The sequence below is a fragment of the Hetaerina americana genome, unplaced genomic scaffold (assembly GCF_022747635.1).
Source record: "Hetaerina americana unplaced genomic scaffold, ioHetAmer1.1.p SCAF_6, whole genome shotgun sequence".
Taxonomy (NCBI): Eukaryota; Metazoa; Arthropoda; class Insecta; order Odonata; family Calopterygidae; genus Hetaerina; species Hetaerina americana.
This window is the reverse complement of record NW_027287205.1, coordinates 56,731,818-56,759,283: the sequence shown is the minus strand read 5'-3', so window position 1 is coordinate 56,759,283 and position 27,466 is coordinate 56,731,818. Positions and strand designations below refer to the sequence as shown.

Below are 27,466 nucleotides of genomic sequence, written 5' to 3'. Positions count from 1 at the left end.
CTGCCTTCATACCGTATTCTAAATCCAGTGATCACTCATTATTTTGTAAAGCTACAAGAGAGATGCAAGTACTATACAATCAAATGGCTCTTGTGGGAACCCACCATCGGAGGATTCTTCAGCGAGCAACTGGGCCCCATGCGTCGTCATTTCTTTTTGACCTCAACTCTTTCTTCATACCAACCAGCCATCCCTCTCTACATTGCTATGCGTAGCCATTGACAACATACAACCAATTTTACATATTTTCCTAGAACCATACACCTGAGGTGCTCATGTCTTACTACAATCCATGGAAGCCATAACCTGGCTACATTCATTATTATAAATGAATAATAGCTTTAGACGAAATACTTTCAGGAAGCTACTGGAACAACTTTGTTATTTAGCTACATGTATATAAACTTTGAATGCATGCGTATATAGCTAAATATTTTTGAAACAAGATGAACAGGATTGTTCTATCCGAAGTAAATGGCAAAGAATCAAAAGAATGAACTCAGGTTGACTTGCAGGCCTTCGCATAATTCAAAATTTTATTCATTACTTTTCTTTTAAAACCAATAACAAAACTGTAACAGCAATTATACCTATATTATTTCATTTTATAAAACAAAAAGGTGAACACTTATTTAATTCAATACTGCTGTTATTTTCAAATAAAATGGCTTAACTATTTTAATACAACCAATTACTGCTCTCATTAATTTGTGCAAAACCTAAGCCATCACATTCTTAAATATACATGGTGCTTTATGCATAAGTAGAACACCTCATGGAAAGTGATCTTCAATCCAGATGGACATGGACCAAAATATTAATAAGGTCAATATAGATTAAGCCATTAAAACAGCTGCACTAAATGAAAAAACATATTAACAGGAATGTTTCTTAATAAGCGAATACAAATTATGAATCAATTTATTCCAGCAAACACACCAATAAAAATGTGTTACATTGTATACAAAAACTCTATAAAACAAAACATTTAGAAAAGACAGCTTCTATTGTCACATTAGTAGTTCAAGGTTAAAATAATCTTTGAGGAAGGTAACTGAAGCAATTGTGAAGCATTAGTAACAATAAAGAGAATACATTTCACACAAAAACATTGCCAAGAGAATATCTTATTTATACAACTTAGTCTTCAATCAGTAACTCATCCTGAAAAATCATACATGTACATTTCATGTCCATTGAATGGCCTCAGCTCTCCATGAATTAAGGTCTGCTTCACCCATACAGTAGAAACAATTGGAATTCCCGTTTCTATAGCTCGATTTAAAATTCCCTCAGGACACATATGGTCCGAGACCACGACTTTAGCATAGGAAATATCTGTGAAGATAGAGAGTTACATAAAAAAATAAAGTACATCTTGTTTTTAATTTGAAAAGGCTGGCATAATTATGCACACCCTCCTATTGTAAAAAAGCAAGCATTTCATCTATCAATACCTTCAATAATACTATATAACAGCTACATTGCATTTTATGAAATCACATCAAATGATAATTACTTAAGTATCTACAATCAAATGCTAGAGTAAAATTGAATTCAAAGATGGGAGCGGGAGATGACTCAATCATCCAGGAAAGTGAAATTAAATAATGATGATTTAAGATTGTTTAAACTCTTTAAAAACGATCCTAGCAGGTGAAAATGTAGATAACCTCAGAAATTAATTTCCTGGTGGATAAAGAGAAGACAAATCATATTGAAATGCAAGTCCTAAAATTACTATTTGCAGAAGTAGCCAATTCAGCTGCTGCTAAAAGATAACTTATACCATAGAAAAACTAAGAATGTATCAATAAAACAGAGTTAAAAAATTAACCCTTTTACTGCCAGCCCATTTTAGGTGGGATGTGCGAAGACTGCTCAAGCTAGAAGAATTACAGGGGTTGAATTTAATTTTTAGAAAAGAAAAAATAGCAAATTACCTACAACATATATAAAAAAATCAAACTTTTATGCTTATTTTATATTATTATTGGCAAAATATTATTTCCATGTAATGAAATAGATAAATATTCTTCATCGATAAAATTTAGTTGTGTCTCCAGTGTTGCATTTTCATGATGATCAATCAATTGTTGCAAGAGATATAAATATTTTATATGACTGTACACTGATGCTCTCATCAGGTGATACATGCTTATGGAAGCATTCACTGTGATGGTCTTTATTGTATTTAGCACACACAGTTGGGGATTTTTTTTCTTAGCCATTTTCTCTTTTACTGCACACACAATAGTCCTCTTTCTTAGTTGGCAGTTTCATAAGTTTTATGACACAACATGTCACTGATGACTCAGATTTCCTGCTTTGGTTTTGCTTTTCTTGAAGCCATTCTCTGTTAAGTTCCTCAATTACACTGAAGGTATAATGTTGGCAGGACAAAGGCTTTTTTCCAGATGTCAAATTTTCATTGCTCCCGTCCTTGTGTCTCTAGAAACTCAATCGGTATCTTCAGAGGGTTATCACAATTCACTCTCACTTGGACCCACTTGGCTAAGCTTAGCTCAAATTGCAATAAACAGAGAGTTCACCAATATACACCATCAAGGAGGATTTGTGAAAATATTATGAAATATATAAAACACGGTAAATGCTATACTTCATCATAATGTAAAATTGTAAGATATCTTATTTGTCAACAATAACTCACTCCATGTTAGCTAATCTTGCTGTTAACTGACCCTAAAATAAATACAAAGAGAAAAAAGTCCAGTGCAAGCTGTCATCAGCACAAAAGATCATATTCTACTAGCCTGAGGTAAACGAAAAAACACAGAAGAACTTGCGAGGCAAACATAATGTGCACAATTAGCATATATATCTTGAGAATAGGGAGAAACCATCTTAGTAAGCAGCAGAGATAGAGCACAAGCCGTAGAAAGAGATAGGAGCCATTGACTGGGCCGCATACAGTATTTCGAAGTAAAATAGTCAAATACATCAGGCCCCAGGCAGTTTTCGCACAACCAACAAGGGCCGATATATCCACCCACTGGCAGTAAGTGACATTTGAAGTGACATTTTTTGGGTCAAGAATTTAGCACATTTATTGAGAAGATTCAAGTGGTTCCCCTGGTAGCAATTGATACCAAGAACACTTGTGTATTACTTTTAATTCCATTGACTAGCATGAAATATAAACCTGAAACCAAACGGCACTCTGTTTATCTTAAGATACAGTACAATATCAAGAAGCAAGAGCAACAGAAAACTTCATTCAACACCAAAACAGTTTTCAAACAAGATAACTTCCAAGAAAAACAACAAAGTACTAAGATATTTTCAAGTACAATTAAACACTGGGCAGGAAAGGCTATGCATGCTGAATGGAATGAGGGAATGTAGAATACATGCAGAACTGAAGAACAGTTCATGGTAGTGTTGGATGTCAAGTTGTGTTTTGTTAGGAGGGGCCAAGGGTCCACACTCACATCTCAAAAGCCTCTGATCCATGTCTATCATCTTACTGGCTTGCTTCAAGTTTCTGCTCAATACAAAACCATGTTCCGCATTAAGGTTATCACACATCTCTTCTTAACATCTTTATCAATGCCCCTGTCAACTCTCCTTCTAGTAAAAGCTTACTTGCATAATGCAATTAGTCTTCTTCAATCCCTAACATTTTGCCCATCTTGGTCCAAAATACTTGCAGGATACACAAACTGCTTTACCTGCTCCAGTTTTTGCCCTTCAATTTTAACTTAGCCTTTTTCCCACTCTAATACCTTATAGCCTTTGCTTTGCTCACACTGATTCTCATCCCATACCTATTACCTTGATATAAGCCATCAATCCCCCTGATCCAATACTTTTGTCTGCAATATATTAATTTATTCTACCCAAAATACTACATTGAATGACTTATCAAAATCCACGAAACAATCACCATTCCCCATTGCAATTGTAGCACACATGTCATAACTGTAACTTACCAAGGGAACAGCACATATGATTGGTTGTAAATGAGATGTCTGCACCATTCACAACCTGCATTCTCTATGGTTCCTCTTTCAAAACACTATGCTTTCACCGTATTTACATTGCCTATTACAGTTCTAGCTTTTCCTTGATCATAATCATCTGTACCACCAATTGATGAGCTTTTCATTAAAGCATATTTATTTTTTGATTCAGAGTAACATTCTGAGATATGACATACTCTGTCGCAATTATCATCAAATTTACCAAAACAAGGCGCCAAGAGCAAAGGACTGCACCTGCCCTGTCTTGGATGATATCTTGAATTTCCCAGCTCCTGTGACATTTCTTTGACTTCCAAATATGCCAGCAATTCCTCCTGCCACTTGACTTGAGCTTCCTGTTGTCTTTATGGGATGGAGCACCACTTTTGAATTCTCCAATCTTGCCATAATGTCAGCATTTCATGATCACATCTTCCCAAGTATCAGCTTTGTCTTGACAGTCACTTGTGACAGAGTAACCTTATTCCAGTAAACCAACTAGCCCTTTAATCCATCCAGGGTGATCCCATCAGCATTAACATTGATGATTTTGTCATCAAGAATCATTCTCCTACTGATTTGTGATTTGGTCCTTGAATTTTCATGTCTGCATGGTCACCTCTGCCATTTTAAAAATGGTAACTTACTCTTTCAACATTGAAAGGTGCACAGCTATGCAAATCCTGTGTGCAGGACCTATACCTTCTTTGCCTGCTTACAATACCACATATCATTCAGATACAAGTTGCCCATGGTCAAGATGAGGAATATGCATGCTTTCTTATTCACTTGCAACTGTTCAGGATTATAAGGTTGCGATTATTATACTCCTAGGCCTATTGCCTGCCAGCAGTTTCTCTATACTCCTACTTCTTTCACTTGAAGTCACAATTATAATGCCTATTATACTCCTAGGCCTATTGCCTGCCAGCAGTTTCTCTATACTCCTACTTCTTTCACTTGCAGTCACATTTATAATGCCTTTCTTGGAAAAGGCAAGGTACTCTCCAGGACTTCTATGATCTGTTAGACACTCCTTCAGCCATCCCAATATATTTCCCTATTTCAGATATCTTCTTTGAAACACTACATTTATTTCTTTATTCGAGTAGCATAAACATGTGGGCTCATTATCGTGCTAAATTACTTCTTTTGCATTATTAAGACCAGGTTAACTGAAGGTAGTTCAAGTTTCATTACACCATTAACACATTTATAGTGACAATTCAACTTTTTCAACAAGACAGTGCATGCAGCCACAAAAAACAACATTAAGGAACCTAAAATAAATAATTACTGACAGCCAACAGAAACTTTAGACCAATAGTTGGAAAAAACAAGCAATTTATGGTGCATCTACATTCATGTGTAACAGGTTATGGTTGGAGATATTTGCAGCTCAATTCCTTTGCTAGAAAAGCATTTTTTGAAATTTAAAGGGCTCTCATCTTTACAAAATGTTTAAGTTTCAGCGAAAACATTCACAAAGCATACACTATCCAATTAACTCTGGAATTCCAGCCTTAATGAGAATTCTCTATGGTTCCTCTTTCAAAACACAATGCTTTTACCGTGCACTACACCATACTGCTTGAGTTATAACTGTTGTCTGCAAAATGGAAAGTATAAAATCCATTCCATTAACCTCGTGGGTGAATAACGTAAGTATCAATTCCACATTCTTGAAGATATGATTTTACTCATTAAATAGATTCCTAATGCTGTTTCTGCTACAATTAGAGTTGAGCTTCTCATCCACTTGCAATTACAACTGCATGCACATGACAATAGAAGTTTTTAACGAATGAACGAATAAATGGCTGGGTGCTCAAGCTTTACGTTAGCACTGGGTCAGAGATTTTACACATTTTTGCATTCAATCAACAAATAGCAGGGCAAATAACAATTGATACTCTTACCTTCCTGGGAGGACATTGTTCTGCTAGATACTTTCCGTACATGAGCTCCAGCCATTACTAGAACCTTCCTCCAAAATTCCAGAAATTGATGACCTGTATCACTGGCAAGCACCACCTCTACGTTCTTTAGGGGTTGCTTATGCCTTTCATGATATTCAATGTATCTTTTCTTCTCTAGTGACCATCCAATTGATAGTACGTTGTCCTCAAAAGGAAGTTTCTTGTCCTTCAACAAAAAGAAACTTTTTTACATTTATGATAATTCACTCATCTGATGAATACAAATGTTTTCTCAACTAAACAAATTTGCACATTTAAACACAAAATAAATAATTAATGCCATACAAATATGAATCTCACCAATGATTTTTGTGATTATAAGAATATAAGTTTGAGTACCTGGATACAACAATTGATGATCCATTCGTGGCTTACAACAACAATATCAGCAGCCAAGGCCAAAACATAATCGGGTGTTAAATTGGGTCTATTTGAAATCAGGAAACATGACTTCCCTATGCATTCATCCTTAAAGCGGTCAAATACCTTGCCCCCACCAGCTTCCAACTGCTTTCGCAAGTGTTTTTTATCAAAGGGTAAAGTAGTAAATTCTCCTTCACCAGTATCAGTTCCATCTGAGAACAACAGAAAAAAAATCATAGTACACATAATACAAGTTTAACATAATCAACAACTGGCTACCTTGCTAAACATGTGCAGTGTTTATAGGCAGGTTAAGTTAGTTCTTTTAGGTCATAACCAAAAAATTGAACCTTAACAACAAGAATCCTTCTCAAACACTCAAACACACAGGGCTGAAGAAACATTTCTCCCTACGTCAGCAGCTCACCAATCACACGCAATAAAATAAATACAAGTAAATGAACCTAACACTCTCTCTAGCTTGGATATAGTAAAAAGTATATCCAAGCTAGAAAGTATGTGATTAATTTGCATTGATTTTATTGCATGTGATTGGTGGGCCACTCGCAAAGGGAGAAATCTCTCGTAACCCCTGCGTGTGAAATTTTGAGACTAGCAAGGGTCAATACCAAAGATATGCCAGGAAAGATTCAAATAAGATAAAAAATTACAAAGAGGATCATGAGCACAAAAAATCAGTGTTATAGGTATGGGAAGAGAATCATTGTAAACAAAAAGAATTTTATGAGGTTTTTGAAAAGGAGGAAGTTAACTGAAAAGTTAAAATATCAGGGCAAAAATTAGGACAGGTGGAACGGTTTAACTTTCTTTTAGTGTTTGGAATAATATGCTTAAGACACTGAAGTGCTTGGAATGTACTAAAATGACAGAAAAATAATTACTTCAGCAAGGATCAGGGAATCATTCATATGAAAATCTGAGGCAAAATATAAGGGAAAATAAACAAAGGAGGAAGGAATGCAACCTTTTTCCAACACTATTCAATGTACATCTAGGAGAGGCAATAACAGAATCACAAGACAAGCTGTGCATGCCATCTATCTATACATTGGCAAGAGTTAAGGAATGGGAAAGGAAGTATGAAAAGAGGAGAATGGATGATAAAAAGATGGGGCATCATAATAAGCATGAACCATTTAGTAAATTTCCAATTGTTCCCAAATGTCCAATCAGAGGATGTTATTGTCAAACAGAAAATTCTCACCATCTAAATTACAAAATTAAAACACGCATTATGATAAATCTTTTATTTGGCGTGAAAATGAAATAATTTTGATTCTTTACAGTGGATTCTTTCCATCACGGGGTCTGAAACAATGATTCTGAATTGATATATACATTTTCTGAGCCATAAGCATTACAGTAAAATATGCCAAACTTTACTTAAAACAGTATCAGTAACTGTTATAAATGCAATTGTAAAGCATTAACAGGCTGCATCATGAAATGCATTAATTATAAATATTTCTCTGGAAAACTAGGATGGTTTGATAAAAATGAACATTTAGAACTTCTATCAAGTGAAGTCTGATTAAATGGACTTGTTCGCTATATAGCTCTCATAGGATCAAATTTAAAAAAAACATAAACACAGTAATCAACCAAAAGGTCAGTTTTGTCAGTGATGGTAGAGTTCACCCAGTATTAAGCCCAACAGCATATGAAATTCATACATCAGAGTAGGGGGGCCAGTTCCTTTCTCCATTGCATTTATGGTTTCCCAGGAAGATCAGGTACCCAAAAAATCACATAGCTTGGGTAGACCAGAAAGAATTGCCTGGGAATCGAACCCGGGGCCTCTGGCCAGTAGTCCAACACTCTACCCCTGGAATACTACAACCCACGGGATTACAATACGAAGTTAAAATAAATGAGGAATAAAACACATGCCACTTACCTCCATCAGTACTTGTATCAGTAAGAGGTTTAATTACATCATGTTTTTGAATTTGAATTATGTTATCTGAACCATAGCTTAGGATATAATATTTCCCTTTAAATAATGTGCTTCCTTTTGAAGGTATTGGGCCCAATTCTTCAACATGAAAAATAAAGATACTCATTTTAAGGCAAATATATTAGACATTAAAGAACCAGTTTTTGACAAGAAAGACAATATAAACTTATTAATCGCAATTTAATGTATGAGGAATCATCAGACCATTGACTATTAAAAGGGGTTTAACTGAATTCATTCTTAATTCTATTGGTGATTGCATGAGTCACCCAGAAGATATTCAAATGGCATAACAATGATAATTGGAACTCACTTGATTTTCAACACATGCAGTTAAATTATTTTAATTTCCAATTCACTCAGAAGATATGCCCAATTTAAGGATCATAATTGCTACTGATAACAGATAATGATCAGGTACGCTACTAGTTAGTGGTTACAGGACCATTGAAAAATTTAAAAAAATTGAGGTATAACGGCAGATTTAGCAGAGGCAGGAGAGGAGGAAGGAAAGTATGAGAGAAAAAAGTAAAATATGGGAAAGAAGCAGTATGGAGGCAAGGGAAGTGTGGAGTAGTTTTGAGGTGGTATTAGGAAAGAAAGGGGATGGAGATTGAATTAAAAGAGAGGACAAGGATTGGACAAATAGCCCATGAAATGTTCCCAGAGTAATGGCAGGGGGAAGAAAGAGATTGGGTGGGAAAAATGAGGTGATATGCAGTGTACAAGGGAAACAGACTGAGTGGCCATGAAAGACCTGGGAGTACCTATGACAAAAGAGGAAACAAGAGAGAGAGGCTAATGAGAGAAGCAAAACAATTGGGAAGTTTTATGGCATGGTCTGCAAGCTATGGTTTTGGGTAAACTGCGAGGGGAGTAGAATTCTGGAGGAGATGGACATTGGGGTAAGAGGTAAAAGATGGTAAAATTAAAGGAGCTGGGGTAGATGTTATTCAGATAAACAGGAGAAATTCAGGACAAGTCATTCAACAAAATTTGTCTGCTCTGCACGTTACATTTTATACTTAAAAATGTATAATTTCCCATTGATCAATAGTGTCCATGGTTAAGCCTTTTGGTAGGAAAAGTAAAATCATTTAATTTATCTATAGCACACACTTTCAGCTGAGATTGCAAACATCTTTGGAGATATTTTTATTAATCAGAGATTTTAGGTGTCATGGAACACTTCCATCTATATCAGTATCTTCGACCCAAGTGCTTTCACATAAAATGGCCTTTAAATACATTATTCTAATTATTATCTTTGTCATTTATGTTTCCAATTGGATATTTTGCAGTTAATTCAATGGGCAGCCTGAAAACTTCGATGTAAGAACCAATGACAAAGTGTCAGAGGACGATTCACCTCTTTAGAGCCAATTACTAGCCTGGTTTGCTAATCTAATAAATAAGCCAAAACTAAAAAGTTTAGGCAACAGTTCAAGTGTCAATGAGACAGTGGAATGCCATGAAGATTCACTTTAAAGGAAAGGTGTATTACCACCACATGAAGCATACCATTCCAATCTATACTACAACCTTGCAAGGAGAAGGTCATGGCTACATTTTGAAGGGTAGAACCTGAGAACTTGAGTGAGGGGGAAGCGTTGAAGAAAAGAAAAAGAGAGGTGGGAGGGATATAAAATTGTGGATTAGCTGTAGCTTGGGAAGTATTCATGATTCAAATCATTACTTTAAAATTAGCAAACAAAATAAAACTTACGACTTTGAATGCTGCTAGATTTCCTGGTGGATATACTAGTTGATGATTCCACATCAGTCAGCTTTAACTGCTTATTCACACCTTTTCTTCTTCCAGGACCTTTACCCTTACTGCCTGGGGTTATAACAGGCTTTGGGGAAGCTGCTGGTTCAAGTCCTGATATTCCATCATAACCCAGCTCACTACAATCACTTGCTGTTCCAACTACACTACTGTAAAGTATGTAGAAAGCAAAACAGGCATGAACACCAATCTTAATGACCAATTAATATTATTATTTTTTAAAAACTATTTTTGACCTTGAATATGAATAATCAACTCAAAAAAGAAGGAAAGGTAAGCTTCACCTGTATTCAGATAATTAAGAATAACTAAGCTCTTACTAAATCAATTCTTTTTTCCTGAAATCTAGAACTGATGACACTAGGCAAGATTAGAATGCTTGATGGAGCCCGTAAGTAACCTACCTGCTCTATTAATATGGATATTTTTTATGATGCAAAACATATTTTCTACAGATTTGAAAATCATAGTTAAATTTAGCCTCTGTATTTTCTAAACAGAACCCTTACATATACTTCATAGGGTGTTTGTACAGTTCTGGGTAAGTTTATTTTTTCTTTCCTTTCATACATCAAGGTGGAAGAAGGGATATAAATTTCTACCTTCCCCAATTAATTCCAAGCACCCTCTTGTGCTTGTCTTGTCTATTAGCACTAGAGCTGTCACAGGAATGGAAAAGTAAACCTGGCAAGAAAAGTTTGTGGTACTAGTAGCTTATACTTGTACAGCATTATAGTGAAGAACTGAGACTCATGGTGGTAACTTTTATCAAGTGACTCCAAATTGAGCAATATAATTTGTACTGATAACAATTGCACATAACTTTTCATTAAAGAGTAAATGAGAATGATGTTGAATATACCAAGAAAGTTAATTACATCACACAATATGATTATAAATTAAATTATCTCCACCATGAAATGCTCTATTTAAATGAGATATTCTTCAAGACAAAGTACTAAGTAAATTTTACTCATGAAATAACTATCTAGCGTACTGGGTATTTTAATTCAAATAATTAAATGGCATAGACATTTTGCCAAACTAAAAGTTTGAAAATAAACAATTAACATTAATGCTAAAAACGTAAATAAAATGTTTGCCTAAACATGTAATGACAATTAGTCCAAATTACTTCAATGATTACTATAATGTACATATCACATAAATATTTGCTCTTGACCAAAATATGATAGTAAACAGATCTATAGTGAGGTTACGTGCTTGCACACACACACTAGCCAATTGCAGAAAAACAAGATGGCCATCTTCCAGGCAATATACATACTGGTGTGATTTCAGAACCAGGCAGTATATTATTAGTAGTTTTTTATACTGGCATGGTAATTAAAAATAAAAAATGATTCCATGTAATAAACACAAGAAACATGATAAATGATATTGTCGGGATATGACAATATCCTGGCTTTTCATTAGAATTGCCATAAGCTATCCATTTTCAGTTTCCTAAGACTCTGGTCTCCTTAACCATGGTATTTACTTGAATTTGGTTGAAACAAATTCAATTTTCTTTGCCCCCACCCCCCATCTCCCTTACCTTTTTCCCCCAGGAGAATGGTATCATTGTTTTTCTATATGCTTTTTCTGACCACTAAAATTCACAATTTGGAGTTTTTTCTACAGTTAAGTTCCTTGCAAAAATAATTGAAAGACTTTAAACTTTAAAGAAAAATGTTAAACTTTATTCATTGATGTCGGCTAATTGATTATCATTGTGTTAAACTGTAAGTACTGTTTACTCTCCAACTATGAGGTCATACAAATAACCATATGAACTTAATAAGCTACAACGGAGAAGAAAAATGACTGCTTGGACATGAAAAAGTGATGAGCTAAAAATGGAATAAAACTGATAGAAATGACACCAAAGTATGCTGAATAAAGTTACATGTACAAAATATAAACACGATAGAATAAACCAAAGATCATCTATCACCACTGTTTGATTATTCATTTAATGTACATACCTAGAGTCAAGCACAGTTGCTTCTAGTTTCGTCACAGACAGAGATTTGCTTGGGCCTGGTGTACTTGAGCCTGCTTTGGTGGTACTCAATGAAGTAGTAGACTTTTTTCGTCTTGTACGCCCTTCTAATACATTATCTGATATGAAAAGAAAAAGAGACATTTAAATGCATCATAGGCACTGTTTTTCAAGTCCGCACTTATAATTTCATGGTAAAATATCATGGCATAAATTTAGGGCACATATTTTAGCTCTTGTTAAATGAAAAAAATTAATAAAATTGCATAAAAACTACTGTGTACTTTTTTATCTTACAAGACTATGAGAATAAAGAAACAAAAATCATACCTAAGCTAACATCTGCTTTCCTTTTTGGAGTTGTCAACACAGAATCTACAACAACTTCCTTCAAAATATTCACTTGATCCTCAGTAAGACATAACTTTGATCTTGGAAGAACTTTGGTTTCCCCATTATCCAATTCTACAGTGTAGTAAACCTGCATCTTCTTTCTGAAGAAAATAAGAGATTTTTTGTTTTAAATATTCAGCACATATACCTAATAGTTACTCATGCTATCACTCTCTCTTGCTGAACTAACATTTAATACACCAGACTATAAATTTGCAATGAATTTATTTATTTGAGTAAGAATATAGTCTGTCATATAAAGAAAAACAAAATCTTGAAACTGCACACTTTGGGAGATTCAAATCACAAAAGCAGCGAAACAACTATTCACCCTTGAAAGATATTATCAGAGGAAAATAAGCATGCATGGCACATTGGTATTTGTAGGATGATCAAGAGCTAAAAGCTAGGAGTAAATGAGCTTGGAAATAAATGCAAGGTGTCACCAATTGAAAGTTTCATAGGGGATATTTTCAGTTTAACAGAGCATTTTAAGACCACAAAAAAGATATTTTTAAAAATTTTATTTATAGTGTGGTATTAATTAATAGCTGCACATGTCTGAAATGGAAAGAAACATTTGATCATCTCATTGTGATATCAAGCGTGCAACATAATATGCTTCTGTTTGCCAGAAATATACATGAAGAATATGAAGTAAGTTCATGTAAATGATCAGAAATTCTCTTTTAGTCGCAAGCAACTGAGAATGCATCAAACCTCTAAGGAAAATGGATTTCTCAAAAAATGAAACCAATATTCTGAAAAAATGGTGTACCATTTTATAAAAATTTTACACATGTCAACACCAACAGTGGCATGATCAATCAATATAATTTCATAAACATTAAAAATTTATCCTTCTCATTAATCAACAGGAATCCTGAACATCACTTACCAGCACAACAAAATCACTCCTTCACAACTAGATCATTGACAAACAAAATGAGCATAAAATATATCTGTTAGAAGCTAAAATAAATACAAATTGAGGATAAAATGTTTAGGCCCTTCTTTTCACAACATGCATGGGCCATTCATTATTTGTGAAACACAGTTTCTCTCAATGAAGAGCCATGCGGCAAATGCAATTTGCAATTTCTCATGCAGAAAAGGTATTTCTAAGAATCATATCAACATAAGGTTACAAAATAGGGCAAACAACTACCAAGGTGAATATCAGTTTGGCTTCAGAAAGGTTAGAGGAATGTGTCATGTCATTGCTGTGATGAGGACATTAGTAGAAAGGAACATCAAAGATAAGCAGTACGTTTGGGAGCTTGGTAGATTTTGAGAAGGTGTTCACCCACATTAAGCGGGCAAGGTTAATGGAGAAATTGCAAAATATAGGAGTGGACCGGGTGAAAAGGTGACTTCTCCAAAACTTGTACATCTATCAGATAGCAGTGAGTAGGTAAGGATAGCAGATGGAGAATTGGCACAAGCAGTGATTGGCACGGGAATGAGACAGGCTTACTGGCTATTACCAGCACTTTTCAACATATATGCTAGGGAAATGTTAAAGGTGGCATGGGAAGAGCTGGAGCTGGAAATAAAAGTGATAGGCGAGAAGATTAAATCAGTTACAAATGAAAATGATCAAGCATTAGTGAGTCAGACAGCCAAGGATTAGCAGTTATCATTGCGAGGTTTAGTGGAACAATGGGATAAGGATTGACCACATGGAAACAAAAGTAATGAGATTTCTGAGAAGTAAGAATGCTAAATTAATCATCTAAGTATGAGGGAATAAACTAGAGCAGGTGGAGACATCCATGCATTTATGCAGCATTTTAGAGGGAAAGGGCCAGAATAGAATTGATGATGGGTACACTGAATAGAGTTGTGAAGAAAAGATTGGTAAAAACTTTCATATGGATCTCAGTGCTTTACAGATGTTGGGGGCAAAAGGGGGGGTCTTTGGGGCAAAAGGACAAGTATAGATAGGAGATTTTTGAGATGTGGGTTTGGAAGAGAGCAGAGAAAATAAGCTGGACAGGGAGGAAGACAAATGCTGAAATTTTAAATGAGGTCGGTGAATAGAGGTAGTTACTGGGAATTACTGGGGGAAATCTGAAAAAGGAAGACAAAATGGCTGAAGGAAATTTTGAAAGGTAATGGAATGTTGAAAGCTATGATGATAAAAGGTGGAAGACTGCAAAAGTGGGGTAGAGGAGGGAAGAGTGAGTGGTTTTTACAAAGCATGAAAGCAAGCAGAAGTTACAAAGAAGTGATGAAAGAAATTGGCTGTACCTATGAAACTTTGAGATGAATCATCGTTAGAGATCATACAAAACCTAGAATAGATAGAATACCTTGATTGATCACACTTTAACTTAACACCTTCCTTTTGGAGTTGAACCTATTACTCTTATCCTTCACTGAGCTTTCAGGTCATGATCTATTTCCAAGAACTTGCAAACGGAATTTAAAAAAAAGTATTTCCTAATTTCATGACTTTAAAGTTTATGAATTCATTACCAGGGAACATACACTACTGGATGTAAACTGGAATGGAGGTAAATTTGCATGTAAATACTGAAGAGGAAATAAACAAATTCCTCCGCATCTGTAAAAAATTCAGTCTATAAAACTTACGTTTCAATTTTAGTGACAATCCCAGGTTCATACTCTTGAGTTTTCTCCCCAACATCTGCATATAAAGACTGTCCTTGACTGACTTCTACAGCAACTATGAATTCCTCCCGAATGGATCTAACATCTCCATCATCAAAATCAATGATCCACCGATTATCTTTTTCCCTTTTTCTTACCTTACCTGGATAATACCAATTGTCTGCAAATCTTGCAAAGGCTATTGCTCCTATATAAATATATTAAATTTATTAAATTAATAAATATTGCATCACATATAAGGTTTTCTAGTATAATATAATTAGTAAAAGCACAATAATACACTCATAAACGTAATAATTATAACACTGGGTCAGAACAAAAATACCTAAAATTGCTATCAACTTCAAAGCATGAAAAATTCTACTTCAATAGTAAATTTATTTGAAGAGCCACATTTTTTAATCTTAAACCAAAAACCTAATGCTAATTTTATAAGCATTACAGAAAAAACCCAAATTACATTTAAGTTTGACTCAACTAGTAAATCAGATTATGGAATCACCTTCATGTATAACTCCCTCAGAATATTCTTTTATCAAAGTTGATGAACCTGGTGTCACAGGGGTCTCTGACTCTATTGTTGCATGCACTGCACTCCCAAGTTGACATGATTTAGGACTTTTAAGTTCACGGCCATTTTCTGATGAAGTTTGGGATGAAGTAATGGTTTCTGAAGATCGACTTGACTTCCTTTTCATTGGTTTTGCCTTGACAATCTTGTCAGCTGGTGAAGCTTTTACTTGTGATACAGTGGGATTAGACACACTAGCACTTTTCTCTAATTGTGTATCAGTGTCATCTTCAATATTCCTTTGATTACTCTGTGAAGAGCTTTGTGGTGTAGCAGTCTTGGAAGAGGCTGGCAGTTTTTTCTTCATTCTCAATGACGCTCTCTTAGACTTTGGCCGACGTGTAAGATAACGTCTTTCACAAGTTATCACTTTGGAAGCTTCTTCCAAATCACTTTTTGAAGTTGAACTTTGTGAACAATGAGTAGATACAATATATTTATAGGACCACTGCTCAATTTCCAATTTCATTTGCTCCTTTAAATCTGGTGCATCCTCAGAACTCCCTGATGTACCTTCCAGTCTGACCCTCTTACCACTTTTAATATTAGGTACAACTTCACCAAGGTTTGGAATTTTTTCATCATTGACATTTGAGGGCAGGAATGGTTTGGTGAATTTTGGCACTTCAAAAACTTTAGGATTGGCTGAAAGAGACAAAATATGTCAATTTATTATGGTGGTGCAACGGTTTGCAAGTATAAAATTCACAAGTATATGCATTCTCCTATAACTAATAATACACCAGTTAAGGATATCCAAAACATCATGTAGTCAAAATGTTACATTTACCATAAAAATTTGACAATTACCAGCATTAAAAAAATATAATTAAATAGCTTTTTCAATCAGAAAATTTCCCATTAAATATAATTTGACACATTAATACGATGGATCAACCTAATTGGCAAGCATAAAGTCAAGTACAATTCCATTAAAATATAACCATCAGGGCTGCATATTTCTGAGAGTCAAAACATGTCAAAAGCTGACAAGCACTTTTTTTGTAGCATTATTTCTGACAAAATCAGAGTAAAGGTAATAATCTCAAGGAAGAAGATCCTAAGGCCAATAAAAATAATTAGGAAGAACTCCTATACCGGTATTTCGGTCACCAGGTGACCATCAACAGGGAGAAAATCAAATGGGGCACTTGAACTAAGAAGAGGATTGTGCACCAGGCACTGTCCAAAGTCAACACTTGACTTTGGACAGTGCCTGGTGCACAATCCTCTTCTTAGTTCAAGTGCCCCATTTGATTTTCTCCCTGTTGATGGTCACCTGGTGACCGAAATACCGGTATAGGAGTTCTTCCTAATTATTTTTATTGGCCTTAGGATCTTCTTCCTTGAGATTATTACTTTAACAGCCAACAGCTCCACATCTTCCATTTTCAGAGTAAAGGTGATTTAAGGTTGAAATTTCTTATGTCCTATGACATGAAAAAGTGAGGGATAACTCAAAGTATCACTATTATGTCAAGGCCTCTGCAGCCTAACATTTAGATGGTATTCCGAGACAGCAACAATAGCTTTACTGGTATAGGTAGTGGTGAAATTTCATGTAGCTTATGCTATGAAGGCACACTTAAGCAATTAGCAACATACATGATATTTATGGAAAAACCCATGGTATTATTATTACTGGCAGTTGGAATCTGAGGTGTGCATTCAAGACGGGAGTTGTTCAATGAAAGCGCAAGATAAATGGATGCCTTTTAAGTGAAATTAGCCAGTTAATTAAGATTGGTACAGGGAAACACTACTGTTTGTTACAACAAAGAAAGCACTCAACAAATAGCAAATTCAATAATGCAATTTCATCCATCAAGAGATTTATACTTTTTCTTGCTCCAACAGAGTACCTACACTGAAGTGCACAAAATAAGTTTATGTTAATTGAGGACGTGAGATCTATTTCATGAGCATTTGGTTCCTTTGAGTATTTAGGCAATAAAAATTACACAATGTAGATTTCACAATTTTACTCTAACAAATATGGAATTTTTAAAGATTAGGGCATAAGATGCCAAATAAATGGTGGTACTCACTGAGTAAGTCACTTCCAGAGGTTGAACTAGAACTATGGGAAAATGTTGACATGATTGATGCTCTCGTAGGTGGTAAAGGAAACAATTTACCCTCCCTGAAAAGTTATAATTTTATTAGCAGCTGAAATATAAGTAAGTACACAACATTATTATTTGCAGTCTATCATTATGTATGGACACAGACTGAATGTACATTTTGAATGCACACAGACTGAACAATAGTTAGGTAATTAGGTTGTATCTTGTTATATGACGCTAAATTTCTTAGCTTCATCTAACAAGACACAACCTAGCAACCAATATTAGATTACATTTCTACTACCTTTCATTCCATTCAACAGTTCTATCCTTTTCTTTCTCCTACTTCAATTTCTTAATCCTCTCCTCTCCATCAGTCTTCAACATCCCATCCCCAAACAAAATGCTCTGCATCCATCTGTCCTGCCTCCTTTGGATTCCTCCCAGCAATCCCCTCTCCTCCCCCACCTTGCCTTAGCACGTCCTCATTTCTTTTCTGTCCACTTCACCTTTTCCATCCTTCTTCACACCCACATTTCAAAAACCTCCAATCTATGCCTGTTGTCTTGCTTCAACAACCATGTTTCTACAACATATAAAATCATGCTCCATACCATAGTTAAGACAAACTTTTTCTTTTCATCCTTACTCAACATCCCTGTCATCAATTCCCTTCTCCAAGTAAGAGCTCCTTGCCTAATGCAATTCTTTTCCTTATCTCTCTATTACTGTGACCATGTAGGTCTAGAACACTTCTGAGATAAGAATGCAATTCAAATGATTTTTTAACTCTGGTATTGTTGCATCATAATGTATATCCAACAGATGACTCTGTTAAAAGTTCAAGTCATGGCATTTTCCAGTTTCTCGGAACTTTCGAGATAACTAAACTGTTCCACCTGATTTAGTTTATGAACTCCTATTTAAATATTTTACTTAGCCTACCTCTTTCTTGAAAACTGGATAAGCTTGGTTTTGTTTGCATTTATTCTCATCCTATACCAATAACAAAGATTTTCTAATGCGTTTTGCAATGGATGTAACCCCTGGGTGAATGGCTAACTAAAGCTAGATCATCAACATATTTAACTGATTTTATGAATTCCCCACCAGCTTTCATTCATATGTCCAGTTCTTCTTATGCCTCTTTAACCATTTCCCCCTTGTGTTTTGAAAAGCATGGGTGATAATGGACACCCCACGGACTACAACCTTGATGTGGTGGAAGGGCTTCCTGATGATTACAATAGCAGGGAGAACTAATAAATACTCCGGGAATGGTCACCAGATAGACTGACAGATCAGAGTTTCACAAAAGGCAGTCCCTTTTCCAGTCCAGCTAACTTATAGGCTACATGTAATGATACATTGTTCAAATAACTTTATAAGAAACAGACACAAATCACAAAATTTGTCAAAAAAATTGTTTGTAATTTGTGGATGGCTATTAACATTGTTTCCACATGGGTGAAATAAATTTTTATCATGCATAGTAGTCAAAATGTATTTCACTAAGACCATACAATGATGAATGTAAATTTTAAATGACTTAATTAAAAATTACCACTAATAACATTCAAGGACAATTTGAAAATTTTTCCAGAAAGACTTTTAATCATTCAATTATCTATATTATTATAAGATAATCAACCAATTAAGGGAGATTTTGGATGGACACAGGCTACACAATGGCACAGCAACAATTCCATTGCCTCTCCCACAAAACATACAGCCCCTGTTCACAAAAATTAAGTTCCTCTTCAATTTAGCATACTTCCTCCCTACATTCCATTCGACGTGCCTATTTTATTTCTGCCCCTTCCTCATTGCCTAATGTTATCCCCTCTGTCACAGTCTTCAACATCCCATTGCCAATCAAAATGTTCTGCATTTATCTTTCCTGCCTCTTTTGGCGTTCTTCCAACAATCCTCTTCCAACATTTAAAGCTTTCCCTTGAGTGTTTTCCTTCCTGTCCATAACACTTTCTCCACATTCACATTTCAAAAGTCTCCAATCTATGCCCATCATCTTGCTTCAATGAGAATGTTTCCAATACCTACAAAGCCATACTTCATGTTTTGATACTTCATAAGCCATACTACATAGTTTTGATGAGTCTTTTTTGAACATTCTTACTCAACCACCCTGCCATTGATTTCCTCCTACAACTTCCTTATGGAAGCTCCTTTGACTAACGCAATACTTCTTCTTATGTGTCAACTACATTGACCACTTTGGTCCAAAAAACTTCCAAGATAGGTTATCTGTCTACCTGCTCTAGTTAATGAACTCTTATTTTAAAATAACATAGCTTTCCTCTTCTTCATAAACTGCATAACCTTTGCTTTGTTTACATTTATTTTCATCCCATACCTATTACCATTGAATTAACAGGAATGGTAACTACCGCCATAGAAGTAGTATTATGGAAAAGAACAACCCCAGCCGTACTCTTAATAGTTGGCAAAGGATGTGGAGAGGGAATATTCAGAGTAAAATAATAAAATCAAATTACAAAATTATTAATTAAATGTTGGTTCAATCGATTGTTCCATTCTAACCCACTATCATTTTTTAATTTAATTTTACTTTTCTACACTGAGTATTCCCTCACCATATCCTTTGTCCACCAATAAGAGTACAGCTGGGATTGTTCTTTCCCATAATACTAATGCGATTGCATTCCTATGCCCTCAGTAATGCTTGAAATCCATTGACTGACCGACACCCTAACAATTGATCACCTTAACAACCCAACTGCTTTTATCCATTTCCACCGATTTTCATTCCTAGTTCCAGTTCTTTACATGCCTCCTTAACCATATCTTCCACATAGATTTTGAACGGCACAGCTGATAATGGGCTTTCTTAATCTTACTCCTCTTCCTATAATATTTGGAGAAAATCTTGATGTCTTTATTTTTAACTTATATTACGAATATAACTTCTAACAGTTTTCTTATCTAAACCTTAAACTCATTCCGCGTTAAACCCACAGAAATCAGGTAATTACTATTTTGGATGCATTTCAATACTCTTAGTATAGAATTAAGTAGAGGAATTGACACTTAAATTAATTCAAATTACCCAGATGTACTCTGAGGAGACAGAGCCGTAGGAGGACTAGAGATGTCACCCATGCATGCAGAGGACTTGGAATCCACACTTGAAGCTTTGGACACATCAGAAACTCGACCACTAAACTTCATTTTTAAATATTCCTTTGCTTTTTCCTGTCTGTAATCAAACATCTACAAATAAAACACAATTTTTCTGGTTAAATTCTTGCCAAAGATGTTAAACATAACTTACAGAAATTTTTTAAGATTGTGTGTAAATAGCAGCTGTTAGTCAATATTTCAAGAAATTTACTAATTAAAACTAAAAATTTTCAGATGCCTCCAATGATAATATAACATTGGGAATGCCACATTAGTCATTTGGACAATTTTCTAACTTCTAAATATTCCCCTCTTCTAGAATTTTGAATAAAAATGGTTGAAAGTTCAGAAATTTTAATGAATTTTATAGCCAAGATACAAACTTGACGTTTTTTCAAGGCTTCCTAGTTTATAAAATGTTGAATAGTTTGCATAAAAATAAGGATACACTCCTGCATGAAAATACATGTTTAATTGTTGACTGAAAAAGTACTAAATTACATTTTTGTTATAATTTCCGACTGGAGAGAGACAATATTATGTTTTGGCAAAGTCTTGGACTCAAATCAGAAAGTTATCAGGGGTTTTTGAAAAGTCACAGTAAAATTTCTGGGCATTTAAATGAATATACCCTTCTGGGTTTTTTCATATTTTCCAGGAGCATTTTTGTTACTTGATTGATTAATGATAATCACTTCCATCACTCATTTCTAATGTTTCTGAAAGTTGACTTAATTTTTTTTAGAGCACATAAGGATATTGCTCCAGCTGTGAGATCAACTAAAAAGCATAACTCCCTCGCAGATTCAGTGCAAACAAAACCTCTTTTGCAAAATCAGTTACCATCCAAATATTATTTATAATATTGGTTTTACACTTAATTTAACATTCATACATTAGTCATGTAAATACTTTAAAGGTATATAAATAGTGAATATCTGTACCTCCAAAAGTTGAGTCCTTGAATAGTGCCCAGTTGCAGCATCAACATCACTACGCACATGGATTAAAAGCCATTGATGGACATGAGGAGGGCCTGGATCACCATTTCTCTGATGGAGAGAGACATTTTGTACCTTTCAGAAGAATTACTAAAGACTCAAATAAATGAGTGAACATTGCCGCATATTTAAAAAAAAAGTCACATTTGGATTATGAATATTATCTAAAATTAAGCAATGCAAATAGGTGCAATACTACTGCAGACGTAATAGCATATAAAGAGTAACTGTTGAATACTCACTATTAGGTCAGAAGCAGGATCAACCTTGCAATCAGCATTCTCCTCACCAAATTTTGGGACATTTTTCGATTCATGAGCATCTTCTCTCTTGTCACTTGCTGACTCAGGCAGCTTACACTCTGAGAGCTCTACTGTTCTCCCTTCATTACTTCCCACCATTTTCTTTCCATTTTCCTCAGCAGTTCTAGTTGATGATGGCTTACTAGAAAGGTTCATCCAACTCTTTGACTGATCATCAGATAAATATTCTGGAGATGATGGCCGTATTGCTTCACAGCTCTCCCCAGACACTTCACAGTCAGTTACAACTTCTAGAGTTTGATTATTGTCAGCATCCTTTTTGTCAGGAGGATCAACTTCATCTTCTTTTAGAGACACCGTTACATCATCAGAACCTCCTTCATCAACTTCCATTATGGTACTCATAGCACCAGTAGATTTAATCTCTTTGCCTTTAGTAGCATCCAAAGACATGTTGGATGGATCAACTTTGCCAGTTTCCAACTGAGATCCCTGAGAAGGAGAGATATGTAATGTAAAATCTTCCTCAGCAAATTCTTCCGAATTTGATATTTTTCTGGCCATGGAGTCATCACCTTTCTTCGGTGACTCAATAATTAAATGCAACTGCTTAGAATAGACAGTTTTTTCAGAAGATGTGGAAGATTGTGATGAGGAGGATGATGTATTTGAAGAGTGGGATCTATTAGATGAAATACTTTTCTGAGACAGCAGGGTTGAGGGTTTTGAGCCAACAAACTCAACACTCTTCCGTGATTTCTTGACTTCAACGATTTCCACTTCCAAGTCCTCATCGGGACTAGTGCATCTACTTTTTGAAGGGCCCCCTTCTTTTAAAATTTCTTCAAATTTCCTTTTTACCCCACTTTTTGGTCTTTCTTTACCATCATCAACTGGGATATTATCACCTAAAATGTCTTCAGAACCTTTATACAGAGTTTCTTGGGACTCATCATTTTCCTTATTCTGAGGATTTTCATCAGGATTGCATAGATCCACCACAACAGAGCTATTACCTTCCTTCTGTGGACTCTTACTAAGGCTAAGGATCCGTCTTTCTCTTTTTAAATATTTCTTCCCTCCAGACAAGGCAGGCATGAGAGAGTATGACTTCATTCTGTGAAAAAATGTGAACCACGACTCCTTACAGTCATAACAAAATCACATATAAACTCTAAAATAGTCCTATTCAGATGACAATGCGGCTAACCATAGAGAATTATTAAGATGTCTATGGAAATGAAGAAATAGTAATTTGTGATTCCACAGAAAATTTAATACGATACGACCCGGGTTTTGACATTCAAAGTCATCTTCAGGTGACAATTCTTACAGACATCCATCTATATATACTACATTCAGGTAGGGGCGGGGAGGTGAGAAGGTTGGAGGGTGGGTGGGGGAGGGAAGTGAGCAATGATTGTTGATTGTAAGAATTGTCACCTGAAGATGATATAATGGGAAGAGTCCACCCCAGGCGTACTCATAAATGGGCAAAGGATGGGTGAGGGAAATTGGAGAAAATACAAGCAGTAAATCGATAAAAATTATAAAATTAAATAATTAACTGAAAATAAGACCAACAATAAATATAGTAAAAATAATAAATTTTCTGTGGAATCAAAGTTACTATTTTTTTCATTTCCAAAATAAATCAATTCCATTAAGTTACGCCGGAAACCGTCAATTATATCAAGATGTCTATGGAAAAAACTCACAATTGGTGTCTTATTAAAGAAAACAGATTCCTTACTAGGAAGAAGGAAACTAAAGAATGCAGGTTCCTTCAGCCAACTCAGATGTGAATATGGTCAATTGAATAACATTCTATACACACTAAATACTGATGTGATAAAATTAATGTGTATAGTGTTAAGATACCAATACTAGACTCATAGTAACTACAGACCATACAAGGAACAAATAATCTGCATTCATCAAGAGGAAATCACATGTTGGAGAAACTAATAACTGACAATAGTGATTTCCACTATATTATTTTCATTCACATAACTCGGGTTTCAACACTTTGTGTCATCTTCAGGAGAAAATTACTCTTGCTGGCCAGAGAAAGGAGAGGGTGGGGATTTTTTGGTGGGCAGGATCAGGCTGAGGAGACTGGATGGTTTGGTAGAAGAGCCAACAAGGTGGTATACAGGGGACGAATGGCAGAGGGTGAGGGAAAGGGAAACACTGAACTTGATAGTATCAGGCTCTACATTATGACAATGAATGATCACTGAAACCTCGCACCATGTCACATAAACTCTGTTCTGTCATCTTTCAAACATCCTGCCTCCACCCATTGGTGACACAATAACTGTAAATGCTAACCATGAGCCCTCACCCATGCTCCATATGCAGTTTGCCAGGAAATTACATTACTGTGAACACCTCTCTGGTAATTGGTCAAGTGTCAACTAAGTATTACTCATTCAAAAAAAATTCGGTTTATAAATACATAACAATGAATTCAATACTCACTATGAACCATTAATTATGAGCAAGACTGAATCACTGTAGTGAACTTTGGTATTTACATGATACTTATGTCCAAAAAGAAATAAGAAAAAAAATTAAGGCACTAGGTAAAAATGAGAGTATACTAATAATGATTTGCCATGCTGTTAATGGTAATAAAACCACATGCTTTCTTTTCACAACCTGGATTTCAACATTTCAACGTCATTTAATGAAAAGCAAAATATCTAATATCCATTACCTCCTCTCAGATAGGTTATCAAGCAGTTATAAATCAAATGTGACTCCTCTTCCTGCTTCCTTGTGAAAGCATCTTTGCTTAATGCAATTTTTCTCTTTATGTCCCAACTACTTGGAATATTTGATACAAAACTCTTTTGAGACAAGTAAACTGTTACACCTTTAATGTGGAATTAAAGTGACTTTACCATATAAATATCATTCAAAATATGATTAAAATATCTAGGCTCAAAACTGTAATAGCACCTGTATAGTTTGGGTTGATTGTTAAGATTAAAGCTGGCCAACATAAAGCAAATGTACTCACTTCTTTTCCTCTGGAGAACTAGGAATCATGTCAACATCAGTATCCCCTTGTGAGTGAAGTCGTGGGTTTACACTTTGAGGTGTACTTGAAACAACACCAGAGTGGCTGCCAAAAATCTCATCTTGGGATAGGTGGAATGACTGCTCCTCTTCATCTAAAATCAGACAAACATTGTTATAAAATAAAAGAACAGGTGCAATGGCACTGAACTACTTGCAGAAATAAACAAAAATACTACATTGCCGCAAATATTTGAAACTGAAACGGCATACTTTTAATCGGACAGAATATTTCGAAATGTTGAATTTGACGGGGAAATAACAAGGCTATTCAATCTGAATTTACTTATGCTAATTTCCATGGTGAAATATTGAGGTAAAGAGATAAACAACGAACATACATCGAAGACAATGACAGTTTTGTGGGAATAAGGGAATGCGACTTTAAAAATTGTTTGCACAGCTGGCGAAACAGTTAACTTTGTGATAATCATGGCTTCTTACCAAAATACGACGTCAGCAAATATCTATAATAATGAACGAGGGATTTGGAGAAAGTTTTGAGACCTAAGAGTCAATAGTAACCAAAATTTATATGCTACCTATGTAAATCATTAAAATTTCAAGCAAATCCAAATTTCATCAAAGAAAACTTAAAATTGAATTTTCTGACAGAGGATACTGGAAGCAAGGATTAAAGCATAACTTATATGAGAACATATATGATGTATTGAACAATAAAATGCCCAGTAATAAGTAACCTAGACAAGGATTTGTAAGAAGTTGGTGCCTATCGTTCAGCTTCCAAACTTAAATCACATCAAAATCATAAAATTAACTCATTCACTTCTGCTTATCTAAAGAATAAACAAAAAAATTCATATTACCATGTTAGTGTTCTTCTCCTGACATATTTACTAAATCTCAAATGAAGGGCTAAAATTTGGGATATCAACTTACTTTTGACAAAGGCCATTCCTCTTCCATTAGAAGGAAGTAACAAACGCCTATGCATGCTCTCTTCATTCCCAGAACTGGGCGAAAATTGACCCTTTTCCGCTGTAGTCTCTGAGCTCTCTATTTCTACAGTTGAGGCCTGACTGGTGACCCCTTAAACGATACATACTTTTAAATAATTACGCCTGGCCTTAGGATCGCTAAAATAAATAGCATCGTTAAATAATTAAGAAAATATGTACAGGCCACAACACTTACCCATACTTTCTCCTTCACTGTACTGTGAGTCAGGCACTTTTGTGATCTCAGGCGTGCTGTCCATGACAAGTTTAATGCTAGAGTCGTTTCCTTTGCTAATACGGAAAATAATTGTTGAAATCGACCTTAGTATTCATTTTGCGGACTTAACAGAATTTGCATATACCTGGTATTTAGGGTATTACAAATTTTGCTTACAATACACCATGGGAATTATTTTCTAACGCTAATCAAAAATACTCTCTCACCTTGGCGAAATTTTTAAGCTGCTCAGGTCACTTTCATCGGCTTTCATGGATTTCTCTGCTTGAATATCTTCGTTAGGTTTTCCTGAGTCTCCATCCTTTGTTTCAAGCGAACTGTCAGATATGTCCGTAGAATCATTACGATTCTCCAGGGTTTTTCCTACGTCTTTAGAACTCATTTCTCTGGTAATACAAAGGTTGCAGGGATTGGGAAAGTTATGTCGTATAGTCAATCAGACGGAATTACATAAAACAACTTTGAGGTTGATCAAATATCGATGATGTTCAACCCAAATTCAATCACTCAGGTCAGTACCCTACTTAAGACTTGCCTCACTTTACATTTCAACATTTATCTCTTAGAAATACGTATTTTTCACAACTTCAGCAGGGATTGTCGACGTACTCATCTTTCACTATCCTATTGTCCCATATTCAAACCCCACGTGCGCATGAGTACAGAGATAACATTTGACTGTTATCTTAATAGCTCATATATGACGTTTAATCACCTTCAATCAATCAAAAGGCATTGGGGAACTCATATATATTGTCAGCACCTACTATCATGCATTCACCAGTCTCGCTTACGATGACCGGAACAAGGTTACTCGAACGTAAACAAACAATACCACTTCCCGCCATTACGGGATTGAGGTACGATGGCATATTACGAGCGGCAATTGCTTTTGACATTCGGGCGGGTTTTTCAAATTGCATTGCCTTAAATTAACATGAGTTTTCGCGATAGGATGAATTGTCAAAAAGATGGATCAACTAATAAAACAC

The 27,466-nt window shown here is 35.2% G+C and overlaps 1 protein-coding gene across 1 annotated transcript; it reads right to left on the bottom strand.

Annotated features, from left to right (window-relative positions):
- Positions 1 to 970: 970 nt before the first annotated feature.
- LOC139695013 (uncharacterized) lies at positions 971 to 27,224 on the bottom strand. Its single transcript, XM_071593596.1, has 17 exons — positions 26,681 to 27,224; positions 26,433 to 26,527; positions 26,178 to 26,327; positions 25,219 to 25,372; positions 22,170 to 23,307; positions 21,871 to 21,978; positions 20,853 to 21,016; positions 17,747 to 17,841; positions 15,630 to 16,343; positions 15,089 to 15,314; positions 12,428 to 12,591; positions 12,081 to 12,216; positions 10,030 to 10,241; positions 8,244 to 8,381; positions 6,302 to 6,537; positions 5,903 to 6,128; positions 971 to 1,338 (listed from the first exon to the last, which is right to left on the bottom strand). Exons 1-17 carry the CDS (start codon positions 26,854 to 26,856, stop codon positions 1,160 to 1,162), a joined length of 4,311 nt encoding a protein of 1,436 aa, XP_071449697.1. The 5' UTR covers positions 26,857 to 27,224; the 3' UTR covers positions 971 to 1,159.
- Between the last annotated feature and the right edge of the window lie 242 nt (positions 27,225 to 27,466).